Source organism: Centroberyx affinis, unplaced genomic scaffold (genome assembly GCF_046629955.1).
Source record: "Centroberyx affinis isolate AG114_WGS23_722 - 3 ecotype Tasmania unplaced genomic scaffold, CSIRO-AGI_Caff_v1 ptg000543l_1, whole genome shotgun sequence".
In the NCBI taxonomy this organism is placed as follows: Eukaryota; Metazoa; Chordata; class Actinopteri; order Beryciformes; family Berycidae; genus Centroberyx; species Centroberyx affinis.
This window is the reverse complement of record NW_027279190.1, coordinates 338672-358750: the sequence shown is the minus strand read 5'-3', so window position 1 is coordinate 358750 and position 20079 is coordinate 338672. Positions and strand designations below refer to the sequence as shown.

Here is a 20079-nt window from a genome sequence, read left to right as displayed (position 1 = left end):
CTTGTGACTGGCTAAGTAAAGAGTGGGGCAGGCCCACTGTTGGCAGTCTTGGAGGAGGCAGCTGCCTTCCAGTCGTCACTCAGGGAACAAAAGTCCCTTGTGCCCAAAATGCCCTGAACCATTTTAGGTAGGAGAGGCAGGAGAATAAATTGCTCAAATTAATAATAAATTATTTTCACTTGAAAAAGCTAGGTGTGCTTCGTAAATTGTAGGGAAATTGGAAATATGCCCTTTCAGGCAAACGGCAACCTAATCGATGTAGACTTGCTGCGCTATTTGTTGTGGGTGTGGGTGTTTTGGGCATGTGTATTGCATTGCCATGTAGAAGTGTTATTCTCAGTATGTCTCAGTAGTCTCAGTGGTGTCCCCATGTGTTCATCAACCCCTGATGTACACACATCATTGTGGTTTATTTGCGAACCACAACCCCTCGAAAGCCAGATTGTAATTCAAAATCTGGTTACATGAAATAGCCTATTAGGCCTAGGCTACATGTGATAGCACTGCATGGATGTGAACTATAAGCAGCAGTTTTGTAACAATATTAAAGTTCTGGTATTTCCAGTATTTTGCTCGTAGCACATGAGTTTTAGGAATGATTCTAAATTAGCAACTGGCCAGATGAAAACTGACATTAATGCTATGATGATTTTTCCAGCTTCACTGAATTATCAATTCCAAAATAATAATAAAAATGGCTCAGAAACCTAATGACACATATTTAAATAGGAGCACTGGCGATTTCCTAATTAAAACAGGGAAAGTACACTGTTGTCATTGTTGTTGTTGTTATAGGCAACCATATTGCAATCATTAGAATTTGTAATATCACTTCCTTTTTTAGCTGCCAAACTGGGGCCTGACTCAGCCTTTCAGTTGCAATGAAACCAAACGAACTGCAAGTTCTCTAAGATATAAATCTTTTCTAATAAAATACACACATTCCATATTATAAATGCTAAACATGGCTCAAAGTGATCATTAAAAAAAAGATACACATTATCATCTAGACACACCAATCGAAGGTTCTCTTTACATCGCTGCTGCAGCGTGGGGTTTCCCAGAGCTGATTGCAGGGTTACCGCGCCCATCTCGTCGTTCGATGGCCGGACGAGAGCGTTACTACGGAAAGGGCAGAAGTTAAGCCTGGCTAAAAGGAGACAGTAGACTATCTTGTTGAATCAAGTATACTGAATTTAAAGATTATCTGTTTTGTCTGTCTGGGCATACAAGCGATACCGTGTTTTCAGTGCAGGGCTAGTGGGTGTGATTCCCCCCTCCCCTCTCCGGTTGGTTGACTGAGGTTGTCAAGCTCCCCAACCATAGCCTACGTTCGGGAAGGGCTGCTCCTCAGAAAACTAGCTGGCTAGCTAGTTTGTAAGCTAGCTTTTCGGTGTTCGTTGATGCGTGGATTGGAGGGATACGCCGTTTTCTTTTCCAGTCAATGCCAAAAACATAAAAACAAACGCAAATTGAAACAGGTAAGGAGGAACGCAACATTAATGCTGCTTTAATATCCACTGCAAGAATAATAGCTGTTGAATTCTGGCATAATAGAACTGCCCGGGGGTGGGGTAGCGATAGCTAGCTTGCTAGTGAGTTAGTTAGCTGTGGTTAGCTACTTATCTCATAGGCAAAGACAACAGCAAGATGTGTAGCTACTGAGAAGGATAAGGGCGCTAACAATTTGCAGTGGATAAACAGATTGCAATTAAACTAACTTCCACGTAACTAGCTTACCATGCATTTATTTATTCGGTTAAATGCTGCTTGTTGGCGTTTAAGTAACGTTAGCGAGTGAAGCTTGATGTCAATGATGGGCCAGCGGAGGTGCTTCTTGGCCTAAATTGCTTGAACTCGCGGGTAGTGCTTGAACTAACGGGTAGTGATGGCTCTACTGCCAGAGAAAACTGTATTGGCAATGTTAACGTCATAGCTAGCTTTATAGTTAATATTAGTTTAATACGAAAAAATTCACATTTCCGTGAATTTATACATGCTGCTGTCAGTTGATGATACAGTCCCTTGCCCGGCTGGAACAATAAAACGTCCCATTAACAAATTGATAGCAAATGTTAGTTATTGGCGATTGCGAAGCGGCTAGTGACCTGGCTAGTTAACTTTTAGATTAAAAACGGACTAAGTGTCGTTAACGTGGGCTGTTGTAATGGCGTTAACACCCTGTTTTTACAAGCCGAACCTAGCATAAGCCGCCTGTTGTCTATCCCAGTCTTCAACGAAACGGCCGCCCCGGTGCACCGCCTCTTGCAGTGATGTTGAAGTTAAGTTAGCTAGTCGCGTTAGTTAACTGACATTGGCTAATGGTTATGTCTAAAACGATGAGAGGTAAAATAGTTATATACCATATGAAATTCACATGCATCTGAGGCGTCAGTTATTGCATTTGTTATTCATTAAAGTCAAACAGGCCACCACCCGACCTTGCAATTTCTACAGGCTCGGGTCCTTTGCTAGATTACAGAGGCAACTAGATATACCTCGTAATCAAATCAAATGGGCACAGTTGGGCTTAACGCGATTGTTAGTATCTAACTAATTGGATTTCCGTAGGCAAAGCAAACAGCCCGGAGTAGTCAGTTCACTCACTACATTGGCTTGAAAGCTAGCTACCCAGCAATCCATGTAATTGCGGAAGAGCAGCGGAGTCTTCCCAGAAGTGGCTATCGTAATGTTAGCTTACATTAGATACTACTAGCTAAAATGAATGTTAGTTTGGTAGAGCTGCTCTCAAGTTCAGTACGTCTAACGATAGTGGCACAGGACTTTGATTGATAATGCGTCATTCTTAAATCATAAGCAGAATTGTCGCTAATAAGTGACTGGCTAAATTCCTTCCTTGGATACTAGCTCAACCCTGCCTGCAGGCCTACACTGTCAAGCCTGCTAGCAAGCTAACTAGCGGGCAGCAGTCTGCAAGATGGCGTTTAGCTGCATCTTCTCAGATTTCCATCAGTGCAAGTCGGATTAGCATTACGTTGTGCGGCGCTCAGTGTATTTCGAAATTGTCTTCAGATAGTATCAATCTGAACCACTAGACTATTTTACTATATTACTGAGTTGAGCTGCAAGAATTATTCAGCTGGGATATGAGTAGTGTGTTTGTAGACCAACCTTCCAAACTAATTAGAGTAACAAACGGACAGAGACTGCTATTCAGCAGCCATTCAAATATGATGCAAACTATCCTACTGTTGGAGGCAAATCATGGTACTGCACACAATGACTAGGGTAACTGTCAGTACACCTCATACAGTGTTGGGTAAACCTGTGCACAGAAATCACGTGTTAAATATACAATGCATATGAATGTTATTGCTTGCTTTATAGATTCATAGCCTTCATGCCATACAATAGTTAAATCCGTTTTTTTCATCACATAACTATTAACTGTGCCAATTATGTGTTTTAATTTGCATCTGAAATTTCTTAATGTGCATGGAGTCTCTGAAAATGCAACCTCATTCCAGTTCATTCAAACAATAATGGAACCGATACTATGTAGTCACATTGGACAGTTGGAAAAGAAACATTGTGTTAGGCTAGTGATAGCAGTAGCAGTGTGAAAATCCAGGCACTTGCTTTAAGCACGTGGTGTGTAAAAGAATTAAGATTATACACATCCTTTTATGATTGGGAAAACATATTTCTGATGTCTGGGCTGGCTTTGCCAGCTGTTTATATGTTAGTGGACATGGATAGGATTAGAGACTCACTGACTGAGGATTTTAGCTTTTAGGATTATGGGGTTGCTCAGTGATAGTGCTGGTTATGGTCTTTTCTATGATCCAGCTTTAGACCTGTGAAACATTGCATTATCATCATACAACACAACAGATTAACTGACTTGTCCTTTGAGAAAATAAATTTGTTCCAACTTACTGCAGAGACATATAGCCTAATCTATACTTTTCAACTGGAAATGTAGGAAGTACCTTTGACTTCAGGGAGCAGCAGGCACAGACTGCCCTTAAGAGACCTGAGAGCAGCTAGTAAGCCACAACTCCAGGCTGTTTGCCACAACTCATTGTTTATCGCCCAGTCAGCTGACCCTGATCAGGCGCTTAGAAAGGAGAAGTGATGAGGCAGAGGAACTCCAAACTGTGAGCATCCATAGAGGTCAATGACAAATAATATTTCTGGAAGTGGGGAATTAAAAGTCGGATTTAGAATCTGAACTCAGGCTATCCCACTTTGGGGTTTGCCTCTTGCATTTTTTGGGGTTTGTTTTAAAAGCAGAATCCTTAACAAGATGACAATGAATTTACCTCTTAGAGTAATTTGATTCAACGCTAATTTGTGAATTTCATCTTGGATCACTGAAGAGCAGTTTCATATTTTAACTATTCAATGAGTTAGCGATTTTAGTTTACGGCATAGCCTTTCACTTTTAACACAAAAGCCCTTTATTTCTAATAGCTGGACAATAGCTTCTAGCGACTTCAATGTTATCTTCCCTGTAAGCAGCATTTCCAGTGATAATATGGTGGTTGTATGTTGTTACCATTACTGCTTGACCCAAAAGAAATATGGTCTTATTTTTGTCTGTATTTAGCTAAATATGTGTTAATGCATTAGTTACATGGTATGTCAAGTAAGAGAAAAGAAGCACAATACATTTACCACATACTAGAGTTGGCATCGGTCAAGAACTGAATTGTCTGAAATTTCAATTCAGCACAATTGGATTAATTTGAGTTTCATATTCTCACTGGAAGTAGAATTTTGTGGAATTGTGTTTTTAAATTATCCTCTACCATATTTTAGGAGGTTTTCAAGGTGAGCATGGCATTCAGTTGTCACTTGATGATACTACTCAATTATTAGGCTACATTCCATGACATGTTTATTAGATGATTAGTGAGTAAGAGGATAACCTGCGTTTGAAAAGGTCAACCAATCAGAGGACCTAAAGGATAATGTGGTCATGTAGAGAAGATTGTCAGTCTTGTCCTGAAACCTTCTGTGACATAGCCTAGGCCTACTGACTGAAATACAACAGGTAAGGTGACTGGGTTGTCAAGGGTGGGTTTAAGTGAATGGCACATTGCCACCCTTAGTAAGTTTTAGGTTTCTTTTGTCAATTAGTTTATAAAGTCTGCCTACTGTCTTTATTTGCAAATTGTAATGTTGCCCTTTTGAGCTTTTTCCTGAGTTATGCAGAGATCTCTGTTAAGTGCTTGTTTGCTGTATGAGAATACAAATGGGCAAAGCTTCATTCACGTGAGAACAGCTTGCATAGACTGCAACTTTTATCTACAAAGTAATATTTTTAAAGAGGCAGTGTACATTAAAAAGAATAAGGATGTTATAGTTTGGATCCGCCGCATAGAATTCCTGGAACTAAGTCTTAATCTTCCAATGTCATGCAAAGTGCCCCAGGAAAGTTGTCTTTTGGTCATGTTATGCAGATCCTGCATAATTCAGTCATTGTATTGTGAGTAAAAATGGAAATAAAGTCAAAGTACATCCAAAGTACATTTTACCCTAATGTTCAATCTGTGAGAAATGCTAATTGAATCAGCATTCGTTCAAAATCTTGTATGTATCCTCCATTTTTGTTCGTTTTACCAATTTTCTGAATGCAATGGTTATTGAAATTGCAAATCGTTCAAAGATACAGTAGTGGCATTTATTGACCATTTTTGATGCATACACACAGTGTAATTAGGGATTTGTTTCTTAGTATATCTCTTAAAGACACATTTATGTATTTCACTAGATGGATTTGAGTACAAGGTTGTCCGTTTTGCAGGGCCCTGTGTTGTACAAGGACACTTCACTAAGGCTGGACTATTGGCTGCTCTGGGCATCAAACCTGTGACCTGGGTCCCTCAAAACAGTTGTCTTGAAATAATTCAATTCAACAGAGGTTGATTTGTATTAAGTTGCTTAGACAAATGTGATATGATGTAGATTAAGTTATGCTTATTATATTGGGAGTTTGCTACTTGATTATGACTTATCAGTGGGTTTTTTTTGTGAACTATGTCTGTCAGGGTGCCTTCGGACTCTGTATTAATATAAGTGGCTTATTGATCACTTGGCTGAAATTCTGAGTATCTCAAGGATTGAGGTCAGCAGGATAATGACTGCTTTTCGGATCGTTGGCAAGTCATGCCTTAACAGGATTTGTCTGGCAGTCTCAATTGTGTGTCAGGATTATGTCAATGACATTGAGGTGGGAAAGTAAGGTTGACCCACCGTTAACTAGCCGATACAGATTTGACAGGTAAACTAATGTAGGTGATTGGACTGATAATGGGGTGAAAACAGTCTTCTTCCAATGGTTACTGCAATTAAGGATTTGGTTGTGTCTGAACTGGGTTCAAACTCACTTTGCTTATAGCTCAAAATGAAGCCTAATGAGAGTTTTTCATTCTTCATTCATTCGTCAAGTTTTTCATGAAGATTTGTGTGACTGATTAAAGTGGTTCTCTTTATTCTTTTTTTAGATCAACAAGTGTCCCGGCAGCTGGAGTAAGGTAATCGAAAAAGCTGAGGAAAAATGAGTGAACTGGACCAGTTACGCCAGGAGGCAGAGCAGCTCAAAAATCAGATCAGAGTGAGTGAGCAGCACTTTAAACACTTATTATACCCATATACTATCAATTATTCATAAAGGAAATGGTCATTTTGATTCAAGTTAAGCATATGAGACCAGTACAATGCGAGATACTGAGACAAACTGTCCTCCAAGGGTTTTGCTTAATTGTTTTCCTTCTTTCAGGATGCCAGGAAAGCATGTGCAGATGCCACGCTATCACAGGTAACATTTAACCTAATAATTTATTCCTTCTCTTGAAAAACATTGGGTCCAAAATTAACCAACGTGCTCCATATTTTTCAGATCACAGCTAATATCGACCCTGTTGGCCGAATTCAGATGCGTACAAGACGAACGTTGAGGGGGCATTTGGCCAAAATTTATGCCATGCATTGGGGAACAGATTCCAGGTAAACAAAATACTTACACGTATTTATGACTTACATGTACATTTTATTGGAAGATCTTGTTTACTTTATTGCATTCTGTTCTGGCCTTGTGTCAAATGTTGAGGGAAGTGCAAAAGATGTAGCCGAAATGTAAGAGCTATTACGATGACGTAATTGTGATTTGATACAACTTAAACAAGGCTATTTGATTTATTTAAAAAAATTGCATGTTTTTACGTAGTTTGGCATTTTTGTTTTCCATAGCTTGTTCATGGCCCTATGTTACCAGATAAATAGATTTTGTACCTGTGACACAATCATCATCCCCCCCCCCCCCCCCCCTCATTCCTGCAGGCTCTTGGTCAGTGCCTCCCAAGATGGAAAACTCATTATTTGGGACAGCTATACCACAAACAAAGTAAGTCTTTCATGAGGGAATTTGGTAAAATTTTTGGCAGAAACATTTTATCACAAAAACTTGATACTAGGTGTTAGAAGTGTCAAAAGTCCACAAGATCGCCTGATGAAGGCCTCCTTGGCTGAAACTTTGTTTTTGATATTCCCCACTTTAAGGGGTCTTATGTAATCTATGACCTCTACTGGTGACGAGTAGGAATTGCAATAATATCCTCCATAAGTCTTTAGCACAGCCCCCACCCAGCCCTTTCATGGCACTTTGAGTTACAGTGGCCTGTCATTGACAGAAACAAGAGTCACATTTTCACACTAAAGACGAATAAACTAGCTAATTTAAGCAGAGATTCAACAGAAATGTATTATGAAGTAATAAAGATAAAATGTCATAGTGCAAAATACTGTACTGCTTTATCATTTGCTTTTTTGTGGTGGAATTAGAAGCTATAGCGTAAATCACTGACACCAATCACTAATTCTGGTTATTTTCAGCCTGGGTAGTACTTTCCTAGTTTTTACCATCATGGCGATTGATTCTGATGAAATTTTGTGACTTACTTCACTGTAGAGCTGCAGGGAACACTGCTCTCTAATGCAGTCCAACAGGACAAAGCGAAAATCAAACCCAAAAGCACCCAAAACATGCCCTTTGCACCACAATAGGACTTGCAATGAGATCTGCCTACATCCAATTTTTGGATTATACATGGCCTGAAACTTGAGTATACTGCAGTATTAGATATGTTATTTTAACTAGGCTAGTTAAAAAGTAGAAAGTTAAAATCACGATAGAAGACCAGCAGAGGAAGTGTGTGAGCAATCACAAAAAGGATCAGATGGACCATTAACTGACATGCTGTGTGATAATTGATCAATTGCATCTATTTAAAGATGTGTAACTGCATTGTGAGCGTTATTGTGTTGAAAGGGTGTGTTCTTAATAGCTTTTTTGGTTTGACTGTTTAAGTTTCCCTTTGCCTTGTTGGATTGTATTGGTGAGCAGCGCTCCTGCAAATTCAGAGGCACATAGCTCTGCAGTGAAGTAATTGACAAAATTTTGTTCAAAATCGATTGGCATGATGAAACTAGGAAAATAAGACCCAGTTTGAAAATAACCAGAGTCCTTTAAATCTGGCTCAACATAATTTTCTCACTTTATGTGCATTTATAGGTGCCATTGCCTAAAGTAATTTTAACTTTGCAACCCTTATGAACCTTCAGCAGCCATGTATTTGATTACCTTTGAACAGATCAGATGATATACTGTATATGGCCCTGTGTAGTTCAATACTAGAAACATTGTGCAAAGTTCAACACTAATGGCTGGGGATCTGCATGGGTTACATGGCTCTAGGGGTTGTGAGCTATAGATTATCATCAAAGCTAATAATTTAGACCATGCATGTTAACAAGACTTTTGCCAAAAGACGATGATCCTTGTAAATTGAGCTATTAGCTATGATGGCTGATGGGTGATAACATTATTGTTCCCCTATGCCCTGTGCTATCTAGTTTCCTAGATGGTAAAAGCCTTCTCCGCCACATTTTGTAATATGTACACGCCCTTGGGGGAGCTGGTTGAGCCTGAACATTTATAGGGGGTGGGAGGGGCTCCAGCCATAGGGGAGAAGCTTTTTTACAATGCAGGAAAAAATACATTGATCTGAATACAGGAGACAACAAACCAAATTGGGAATAAATACATTAAAAGTTTATCCTCCCCCATATCTTTATCTACTGAGAAGATTGCAGGCTAGATTAAAGTGACAGTCTTATATAGGATACCTTTAAGCATATATGGGCTCACTAATAGACCTATAGCACATAGCCAGTTTCAGTCTTGAATTTGAATAATTTCGCCAACAAACTGACATCCAGTCACTGTCCAGCATGAAAAATTCTAATACAAACTCCACTAGCTTTGTAACTTGACATGGTTCATTTTAGGGATGCGCTGATACTGATAATGGATTTTGTACGATACCAGATTAAAAAGAAGAGGTCTTGATATCAGAGAATTTCCAGAATGCTAAAATTGGGTCATATGTAGCATTTTTAAAAGTATCTTAGCTTTAGTAGCTTATCACACAAAGGTTAGATCTCTCTGTTTAAGAAAAAAAAAATACATATTTTTTTTTCAAATGTCTGAATGTTTTCAAACTAACTAAAATGCTAGGCTAACATTTTCTTCATTTACTTTTGCAAAAATAAAAGTGCATCCATTGTATTACATTGCAATGAATATATTTTTGTGTGTTTTTGTCTCTCGTTCTAGGTTCATGCCATTCCTCTTCGCTCTTCCTGGGTCATGACTTGTGCATATGCACCTTCAGGAAATTACGTGGCCTGTGGAGGTTTAGACAACATCTGTTCCATTTACAACCTGAAAACCCGTGAGGGGAATGTACGTGTGAGCCGTGAGCTCGCTGGACATACAGGTATATGACCTACTCTGTCTTTGATGTGTCATTTTTCCATCTCTGTAACATTATCACTTGGCATTATGATGAAAGACCTAGCAAACTGCAATTGACTATTTGTACATATTTCATACAATGTACAGGTAGAAGAAATCACTACCGTTTATAATTCTGGTGGTGCATAAATGTGCAAATATGACAGTTGATTTGACAGTCATGTTTCACTACTGAAATGGAAATCCTACGTATAATACATTTTTAATGACTGCTGTATTAATTCTGTGAATACCAGGTTACCTGTCCTGTTGTCGCTTTCTTGATGACAACCAGATTGTTACAAGCTCTGGAGATACCACTTGGTAAGTATAGGGGCTTTACACTTACATATACATAGATTTGTATCATTGGGTTTGAACAAAGTTTATACTAAATGTTATACTTTAACATTTGAAGGGGGTTTGTAAACATTTGAGAAAGTTGGAGAATTGGTAAGCAGATCTTTCTAATCCTATATTTCATTTTGTAGTGCACTTTGGGACATTGAGACTGGCCAGCAGACAACCACATTTGCTGGACACACAGGTGATGTCATGAGCCTGTCATTGGCTCCTGATACAAGGTTATTCGTCTCTGGTGCTTGTGATGCCTCTGCTAAACTCTGGGATGTCCGAGAGGGCATGTGCAGACAGACATTTACTGGCCACGAGTCTGACATCAATGCCATCTGTGTAAGTAGTTTACAATATGTGAAACGTGTATTATACACTTTCCAATCACCTTGCTACCAAGCTGCATAGTGACACACGTTAAATATAATTTTAACAACTGTGGTAATTCATATAGATGTCCTCCTTGTTTTGGTGTATTGATTTCTCTTTTGTAATTTACAGTTCTTCCCCAATGGCAATGCCTTTGCAACGGGCTCCGATGATGCCACCTGCAGGCTCTTTGATCTGCGTGCTGATCAGGAATTAATGATCTATTCTCACGACAATATCATCTGTGGCATCACCTCTGTTGCATTCTCAAAGAGCGGCCGTCTCCTCCTGGCTGGATATGATGACTTCAACTGTAACGTGTGGGACACACTAAAGGCTGATCGTGCCGGTTAGTAATTGGAGCATGACTCCAAACACAGCCCGGTTGCCTTCATGTTGCAAACTTACTAAATGGAAAATAACTCCACACACACACACACACACACACACACATATATTAATTAACAATTGCGGTACTCTTCTAGGTGTGTTGGCTGGACACGACAACCGTGTTAGCTGCCTCGGAGTTACTGATGATGGTATGGCAGTTGCAACAGGATCCTGGGACAGTTTCCTGAAGATCTGGAATTGAAGCCTGAAGGTGCTCATACTTTTTTTTTTGGCAGTTGTTTCATAATGTTCTTTTACTAGAAGCAGCCTCATTCAATTTATAATTGTGTGTATTGCAATGGTTTAAAGAAAAACTTTTTAATGGGCAGTTTGTGCTTGACAGAATTTAAGCTGAATGTACAGCGTAAGGGCCATTGATATTATCCTGCTGTTCCTCAAGTTTTCTTTACGGCAAAATGCCTTGAACTAAAACTAAAATCAGCCCCCTAAGAATATTTATAGTTGGAAAATGAATTTAACGTACCTAAAGGTGATTGAGGCCAAAGGCCCTCCACCAAATGTGGCATTTTCACTTTAAAAATGATCAGATGTGTAGGGAAATGTGTATTTTCATTTTTTGTTGTAAATTTAGCACTTAATGTAGTTATATAGTAGCTTGTATAGATATTTTCAGCCATTACAATTGATACAATTATTCCACTGAGAAACAAAGTCCAGGAAGTTACTCAGATAACAGTGCCTTTTTAAAACGTAAATGAAGTTTGTTGCTGCTGTGACAGCACAGCTGATGATGTCACAGGACTGTAGAAATGAAGTGTCCTATTGTGAAAACAATACATTCTGTTAAGCTATTACCTAATGTATTAGGTCAATTGCAGTGACTCACAGAATTCCTTAGAATGGAATGGTGTCTTTTAGATTCGTAAAGCTCCCAACAAGGCCAATCAACTAAGAGCTTATTCTCCAACTGGCTGTGGATGCAATTTGAACACAAGCAGCCTTCCTGCATTCTTAGGACAATGATTTATGAATGACTCGATGGCTTTCTGTGAATTTTAATACTTTGCTTTTTACCTTTTTTTTTTTTTTTTTTTTAATTACACTTGATACAGGTTGCCATTCATTTCAATTCTGACTTTAATCTGTTTTTGTTCCTCAGATGTTATTTTAACTCCAAAGTTGACTGGAAGACCATTACAACTTCAGAATGTTATATTTCACAGCATCTTCTTCAACACTGTTTAAACTGACTTGGACACCACAAAAACGAAGGGAAACCAATGCCTTTCCTACACAAAGAAGAGCACAATTGTTTATCACCTAGCTAAAAAAGAGGATCTCCTGTGGTATCAAATCAGAAACTTGTGCATTCCTTCTTGGACCATTTTATGTTACCTTGAAAGAGAAAACAACACTATCATCCCATGCAAATGTATGCGTCTTGAAAGCAAATGTTGGAGTGTAATTGTACAAATTATTTAACTTTTTTTAAGAATTATATTCTGATGGTTTGTTATTCTTGATGGCTTTCTTTTTGTCATATTTCTTCAGTGGTTTTAGATATGTTTGAAATTACAGCTTGTCTTTCTAATCAAGTTAAATCATGTAAGAAAGATGAGAGAAAACATGCAGAAGCAAAAGCTTGATCAGTTACATGAGCAGCTTTCGAATTGTCCATGATGTATTTATATACTAGCTGTTTTTGTTTCATCACAGCTTTTTGCACATGAAGAAGCTTTGCCTCTCAACTAATACTATGTTAACTAACCAAGCACATGCTATAAGTTGTTATGAATGCTCATTCCAGTACAAAAGGAGTTATTATGAGTAACTTTATCCAGTTAACCCCCTTAATTCTTGTACATGCCTTTGACTTTGGGTGGGAAGGGATGGGGCAGCAAGGTAGGGCACTGAGATGGTTGGGGCATGGCTGGATTTTATTATATGGATGGGGGATTGTGTTTAGTATCCACTTTTGAGTGAAACACCTCGCCTGACTAAATAGACACTTCCTTTGCTTGGGACTGCAGTTGCAACTCTGTGAATGAAATGTACAAATCAATGTCTGAAAATAATGGTCTGATGTTTTAAGTTAAGACATTTAATTTTGTCTGCCATGAGTTAATTTAGATGTGCATGCTGTAGACTTGCTTTCAATGGTGCAAAAATCCTAGATCTGTTTTTTTTCTTTTACTTCTTTTTTTCCTCAAAAGGAGAGTAACCTATTGATATAATTTGAACTTAATAGGAGCCAATTTTTTTTTTTTTTTTTTTGGCTCAAACTGCATACATCATGTACTAATACTGGTAACGCTATGCACCAGAGTGAGCAAGAACGGAGAAAGGACTTAATATTGACTGCATACCTAGTGTAAATTACGCTTACCAGTTCTAATGATGCCAATTTTTTGTAATAATTATAACAATCATTGTGAGAAATCTATCCTTCTTGACCAGTCCTCCCTCTCCTTGAAATCTCCACACTCAATGGAACAAAAACGTCCTCTCATACTGTCCATACTAAAACTTTTTGTACATTTTTTTTTTCTTGGTCTTAAATTAAAAGTCAGAAAGCATCTGAATGACAGAACATTTCACTGTATACAGAAGCACTTTTGTTAAAGTTGTGACATATTTTCACTTTTCTTTTTTTCTGCAATGATGTACAATAAATGTGATGTATTCGTGTGTGGCCACAAGTGAAAATGCAATTCAACTGAGATGGATTCCCTTTTCTCTTTCCATTAATATGATAGAGCTCTGCACCCTTATGTACCTTTTCACTTTTTGTATTTTATTTCAGTCTGTTGGTGTTCCACGGTGAGCTGGATGCAAGATAGATACTGTACTAAATTGTACTGTTATTGAACATGTAATAAAAAGCTGTTTGAGATCTCTTTCTTGTTGACTTGAGTTGAATCGGAAAGCCACAGTGGAGGTTTGCTTCGTTTTGAAAGTATTGCTATTGTAGCCTATACTTAACCATTTATCATGTTGATATCAGTGAGGTTTAAAAATGTTCTGATTTCCCTGCACTGTAACTTACAACTGGCAGTAATTGTGCACACCAAGGAGGTAGCTTATACCTATCCTTATTGTCCCCCACCAAAGGGGGGACTATGGATCGGTCTCCGTCCTTTTGTTCGTTCGTTCGTTCGTTAGTCACACTAACGCTGACTTTGTGCCGCTAGGGGGCGGCATTGACAATGAATGGGGACTCAGTGGTAAAGCAATACAGTTAAAGTTATCATAGGTAACATAATAGTCTACACACGCTACACACTTGGAGACATCAGACTGGGTTGATGTGTTGAAGTGAGAGTCAGTGGAGAATTTTTGGACAAACCTCTAACCCAAGACACTGTAGTTATTGTACAGTTGTTGGACTGTTGTACTGTTATTGCACTCATCACTGCACTACCACTCTGCCGTCAGTGTTGACTACTTATATTACCACTTACCTACTCTGCAATACCATATATCACACATTTAGCATTTATATTATTCATAACAGTCACGCTCCTGGTGTTGTATGTTATATATTGTGTATTGTATTATAAATTGTGTTGTAGTGTACATTGTGTAATGTACGGATTGTATTTATTGCGTATTGTAGTTCTTATATTTTGTACCGTATTGAGTAAAAACAGGACAATTACAACTACATTTCAAGATATAACTTGTAAGCCTAATTCTGAGGAGAGTAGGCAACAGAAATATATGGTCAATCTGTCCTTTCATTGTCCCATACGAAAATGCTTATACAATTTCACTCATATTTCAAGTACACTCAGCAATCACTGACTGACCCAAGAGTGGAACTACATCAGTGGTGGGGGACAACATGTTTACTATTTGCTTGTTTTAAATTGTGAGATGGCCTGGTGGTTTAAATAGCTACAGCACATAGCATGTAATGATGATGTCTTGGGTTCAAATCTGGCATGGGACTTTTGCTGCATGTCATCATCCTCTCTTTCCTGTCTCTTCTTTCAACTATCTAATAAAGGCAAAACATGCACAATAAATTATAATCTTTAAAATATAATATAATGTAATTCAGTAGGTTAAGCATGGGCTTCATTTTACCAAGACAGTAGTACTTAGGGTGAGCACAGTACAGCTCACACAGTCTGAACTGGGTCTCACAGGGATTTGGCTCGACTTTCAAGGTCTTCTGTCCAGAACAATATGTACCAAACATTCAACCATGACACTGAGCTACTGTAGCTACTATGTAGCTTGTTGGTTAATGAACAATCGTTTGTCATTTTTGTACTCTACTGTTGCCTTGTAGCAACTGATCTGATGGAGATCAGAGTAGGGCACGGGAGACTTGCCAATCTTATTTGCAGATGCCTGGCAGTTATTCTTGTTTTATGGCAGTAAAAACAACTCTTGAAGGGCATTACTGACACCTACTCATTTAGAGTGTGAATTGAAAACATTCCCTTTAAATTCTAACTTCTAACTAACCTTAACCTTAAATCATCCAAACCAGATGGAAAATCAGTTTCTCAATGTCTTCTGCACCACTAATTATTTGCAGAATCCTTTGGCAGTATATCTCTAATCTTTATTCTGTCTGCCTTTCCAAGTACCTCGAGGCACAGTTCATGATAATTGCAAAAATGCAAGGAATCTGCTTTATCCTGATAAATAACCTGACATAAATAACTTTGTAACAATTATCTTTTTTTTTTTGGACAATGTGCTGCACCTACTTCATGATTCCTATCATCATATTCACCTTTCCCACAACTTCTACAATGTTTATATTAGAAAATTGCTCCTTAGGTTCATATTTGCCGAGTTGCGTCACGAATCTCCTAGCAACCATGGCTGGCGCCATCTTGTGGGTCCATTGGAGAGTAACGTTAGACAAACACATAACAACCGGGCTAGAGAAATATAAGAAAAAAATATGGTTGTAGATCCCTTCCCGTCAGTAACGTTATAGGTAAAAGTGAATGGTTTGATGTGGTAACATTAGTGTTTCAAATTTTGGTTACTGTAACACAGTAAATTGTCTTATCTTATATCTTGTTAAGTGTCAGCTCAGTTAATGTTAGCCATTGTGCTAAAAAATTTAAACAAGACTGATCTGGCAAGATGCCGCAGTAGCTAACTTATCTAACTAACAAGCTGAAAAAGCTGAAATCACAAAATCGATCAGTGATTAAATTATCAGTCCCCAGCTACAACAGAACACAGGTCCTAAATACCATATTTAATTGCAAATGAGACCTTCCGAGTTACGGTGTGTAGACATCTAAATTTAACACATAAGGACACCCTGAAATCGTTTTATTAGTTAGTGTATATGGCCAATACGGACCATCATCTTTCCCTCTCTTTCACCAACCAGTTAGCGGAAACTGCTGGATTGTCGAGACTGGTCTCCCATATTCCGTCAAGAAGGGGGGTACTAATCGATCATCAACAATATAATTCGTTGATTAAAATGGAATTCCACACTGAATTTAAATACCCAATATATTTATCAGAGTATATTTGAAACTTTACACATACGAATTGATCGACTAATGCTTATATCCGCGACAAACGACACAGAAGTTACCCGCTGTAAAATGAAATCTTCCACAGTAATGACGTACTTCCTCCTCACTTAGATAATGCCATTTTGATAGGCCTCACGGGGTGGTTTCATTTCTCCCCTCGTGGAAAAATATATTCCTCTAGCCTACATTTCGTATTTTGCAGCGAGGATAAAACGCGAACGTTACTGGGGCTAGTGAACTCTCTCGTCATACTGATGCGTTTTTGACGAAACTGTTGGGTTGGATTAGCAGGGGACCGTACGCAGTTCACTCAGCTCCCCAACCCGCCGAACAAAGGAAGGGAGAGAAAGGCCGATGCACAGTCGTCAACAGCACAGCGAGTTAAGCTAATATTTATAAAAGAAATTAACGTTAATCTATCAGAACGCTAAAGTTTGATATTTTGTTCGAGTCGGACGTTTTGCAGCACTTTTTATTTATATCAAGTCAGCCCAACTCATTGGGCATTTATCGCAAAATTAGCTGACGGTGGCCGCAAGCGTGCATAGCTAGCAAGCTAACCGCTAACGTTAGTTCTGTTTTGAATCAGTTTTTCAAGTTTTTGTTTTTTACAAAAAAAAAATGGCCGAAGTATACATTCGCGTGGCAGAGGAGGAAAATGAGGAACCCATGGAGATCCCATCCGAAGATGATGGCACGGTGCTGCTCTCCACAGTGGCGGCTCAGTTCCCAGGCGCGTGCGGCCTTCGATTCCGAAGCCCCGTGTCCCAGTGCATGCGAGGAGTGCGGCTGGTTGAAGGGGTTCTTCACGCACCAGAAAACGGATGGGGCAATCTGGTCTATGTTGTGAATTATCCAAAAGGTAGATACGGGCACTTTGCACATTCACTTACCTTTCTGTAAATGACCATTGTATTTATAATTCATGATGTACAACACTGGATATAGAGCTAGAGTGGTGATGTAAGCAACTTCACATTCAGTGATCCTTTGATGCAACATCTTTTAATTTCAATTGTCTGTTTGATGCAACATCTTTTAATTTTAACCATCTCTTTAACGAACGCTTAATGGCTCATTAAGTTTTCGTACCAATTTCAGACAACAAAAGGAAGATGGAAGAAATTGATGCCTCCTCTGCTGTTAAAATGAAGAGAGGGGATATGAAGACATCTGACCTGATTGTACTGGGCCTCCCTTGGAAAACAACTGAGCAGGACTTGAAAGACTACTTCAGCACCTTTGGAGAAGTCATCATGGTTCAGGTAACCATAATAAAATCCACCTTGCATACTTGCATTGGGTTCTGTACATGACAATGATGTTTGATTGCTAGTTATTGGTTATTTTCACAGGTAAAACGAGATGCCAAGACTGGAAACTCCAAAGGATTTGGCTTTGTGAGGTTCACTGAATACGAGTCACAAGAAAAGGTGATCTCCCAGCGTCACATGATTGATGGGAGATGGTGTGACTGCAAGCTCCCCAACTCAAAGGTGAATATGGTCATCTTTATGCATGTAAACACATTATTGAAATGGAAAACTTGAGATCTGCCTTATCCTAGTTAAGTTATGCTGTATTTACAACTTGCAATGTTTCTTCTTGTTGTTTACAGCAAGGTCCAGATGAGCCACTGAGGAGCCGGAAAGTGTTTGTAGGCCGCTGCACAGAAGACATGACCACTGATGATCTGCGACAGTTCTTTATGCAGTATGGCGAAGTCACAGATGTCTTCATCCCCAAGCCATTCCGTGCTTTTGCCTTTGTCACCTTCGCAGATGATCAGGTACAATATCAAATTTGTAGAGAGCGGCTTGTGGTTATTTTAACAGCGCTCATGCCCAGCTGACCCGATTTATGTCTTTTCTTCACAGGTTGCCCAGTCTCTCTGTGGAGAGGACCTGATTATCAAGGGGGTCAGCGTGCACATTTCAAATGCCGAGCCTAAACACGGCAATAGGCAGATGGATCGTACAGGGCGATTTGGGAATGGTTTCGGAGGTCAAGGTTTTGGTAGTAGCCGTACCGGGCTAGGGAGCAGCACTAATAGTAATCTGGCTAATTTTGGTTCTTTTAGCCTGAACCCCGCTATGATGGCTGCTGCTCAGGCTGCTCTGCAGAGTAGTTGGGGGATGATGGGAATGCTGGCCAGTCAGCAAGGGCAGACATCCACCTCAGGCAGCACCTCCACTGGAACAAGTTCTAGTAGGGAGCCGAGTCAGTCTTTCAGTACAGGCAACAGCAACTATGGCACCAGCTCAGCCAGTCTGGGCTGGGGAACAGGGTCAAACTCTACAACCAGTGGTACTGGGTTTAGCTCAGGTTTTGGGTCCAGTATGGAGTCAAAGTCGTCTGGGTGGGGTATGTAAGTTAAGTGTTTTGTATGGTAAGTATTGTGAGAAAGATTAGTCTTTTCCAAATTTATTTCTGGTGTTATGCGTATCTGAAAACTAAACACTTTGGTGAAAGATGTTTTGTACATTTGGAAAAAAAAATGCTAAAGATTTAATTTAGAAAGTGTTGAAGTGAATTGTTTACCAGGATGTCCAACTTAAGTGCTATTTTTGATGTCTCATTTGTTTGTATTCATTTCAACTGGATTCTCTAATGCATGCATTGTGAAATATGAAATGATCATTTTGAAAATGCATGAATGTTTGTGGCTCACCATTATCCAGCTTTGTCATCTACTTTGAATGCAATCTTGCATTGGGAAGAATCTGGTTGAAACGTAATTGTTTTAAGTGCAACTTTATTTGCAGTCAAGTTCTGTGGAAAAGCCTTCACTGAAATCTCTTCTGCAGTTCACCTCTCTTCCATTTTCCTGGGAGGAAGCTCCTCTTTGGCAGCATTCTTGGGGTGATATCGGTATCACTCTCCCTCTTCCCACCTGTAAATGCTATGCCATCAAAGAACGGCTTCACTCCGCATGTTCTAAGAGACGGTGGGTGTTTTCATTTTTATCCACTTTTAAATGGAAAGAACTGCGCAACTGACATTTTAAGAACTGATGAGTGCGATTGAGGATGGCTTGTGGCGAAGAGTGAAACGATGAGTGAGCGAACGGAGAGAAGCGTGAAACGGACTGGTTGTGCGGTGAAAGAGCCCAATTTGACTGCTTTTGAGTGTGTGAATGGAAGCTGCAGATGCTACGAGCGCCTCCCCCTAACATGGACATTCTTTAATTAGTACTTCAAGATCTCATTTTTTATCTTTGCAACTTTTCCCTATCCTTTAGTATGTCGATTAAGTGCAGAAGTAGTATCAAAATGTAGTGGAATGTTGTGATGAATATTTGTATTGCTTATATTATCTGATCTGGATGCTGTATGGTGTGTGCTTTCTTGTTATTGAACTGATCTGTAAGTATGAACATGATGTGGATGACACCTGCTGAAGACACTGGGGAACGTGAGTGATGTGTGAGAACGTGGAGTGGTGTGTTCAATGGTTCCCAGTAGTTCTTGATGTTTAAGGTGTTTTTAAAGACATGTCAAATGAAGGGAGTTCTCTAATAAAGTTCATTTGAATAGATGCTTAGTTGATATTACTTGTGTCGATTTGTCACAAAAAAAATCTAATTCGATTCACATATCTAGGGACCTTGGGCTCTGCTGGTCGAGGTCTCCGTTTGAACCCTGACTGAAGTCTGTTCTG

At 39.2% G+C, this 20079-nt stretch overlaps 2 protein-coding genes across 4 annotated transcripts; both read left to right on the top strand.

Moving 5' to 3' along the window:
* Positions 1-1097: 1097 nt before the first annotated feature.
* Positions 1098-13790, top strand: LOC139642885 (guanine nucleotide-binding protein G(I)/G(S)/G(T) subunit beta-1-like). The gene is made up of 11 exons (XM_071517927.1): positions 1098-1481; positions 6474-6583; positions 6749-6787; positions 6869-6975; positions 7309-7372; positions 9644-9806; positions 10081-10147; positions 10315-10516; positions 10679-10895; positions 11032-11147; positions 12057-13790. Exons 2-10 carry the CDS (start codon positions 6527-6529, stop codon positions 11136-11138), a joined length of 1023 nt encoding a protein of 340 aa, XP_071374028.1. The 5' UTR covers positions 1098-1481; positions 6474-6526; the 3' UTR covers positions 11139-11147; positions 12057-13790.
* Positions 13791-16549: 2759 nt separating this feature from the next.
* tardbpb (TAR DNA binding protein b) lies at positions 16550-19972 on the top strand. 3 transcript variants are annotated; one of them, XM_071517942.1, is made up of 5 exons: positions 16550-17281; positions 17521-17684; positions 17775-17915; positions 18038-18208; positions 18297-19972. In XM_071517942.1, the coding sequence occupies exons 1-5, from the start codon at positions 17041-17043 to the stop codon at positions 18789-18791; spliced, it is 1212 nt and encodes a 403-aa protein (XP_071374043.1). In that variant the 5' UTR covers positions 16550-17040; the 3' UTR covers positions 18792-19972. The 3 variants fall into 3 exon arrangements, with proteins under 3 accessions (XP_071374043.1, XP_071374044.1, XP_071374042.1); XM_071517943.1 differs by having other exon boundaries at positions 17775-17924; XM_071517941.1 differs by having other exon boundaries at positions 17503-17684.
* Positions 19973-20079: the final 107 nt, after the last annotated feature.

Bases quoted from the DNA above. Each gene is read 5' to 3' on its own strand.
- LOC139642885 (XM_071517927.1), top strand. From the start codon at position 6,527: ATGAGTGAACTGGACCAGTTACGCCAGGAGGCAGAGCAGCTCAAAAAT. The intron at 9,807-10,080 runs GTATATGACCTA...TGTGAATACCAG, and splicing joins TGAGCTCGCTGGACATACAG to GTTACCTGTCCTGTTGTCGC. The intron at 10,517-10,678 runs GTAAGTAGTTTA...TGTAATTTACAG, and splicing joins CTGACATCAATGCCATCTGT to TTCTTCCCCAATGGCAATGC.
- tardbpb (XM_071517941.1), top strand. From the start codon at position 17,041: ATGGCCGAAGTATACATTCGCGTGGCAGAGGAGGAAAATGAGGAACCC. The intron at 17,282-17,502 runs GTAGATACGGGC...TGGCTCATTAAG, and splicing joins TGTTGTGAATTATCCAAAAG to TTTTCGTACCAATTTCAGAC. The intron at 17,685-17,774 runs GTAACCATAATA...TTATTTTCACAG, and splicing joins GAGAAGTCATCATGGTTCAG to GTAAAACGAGATGCCAAGAC.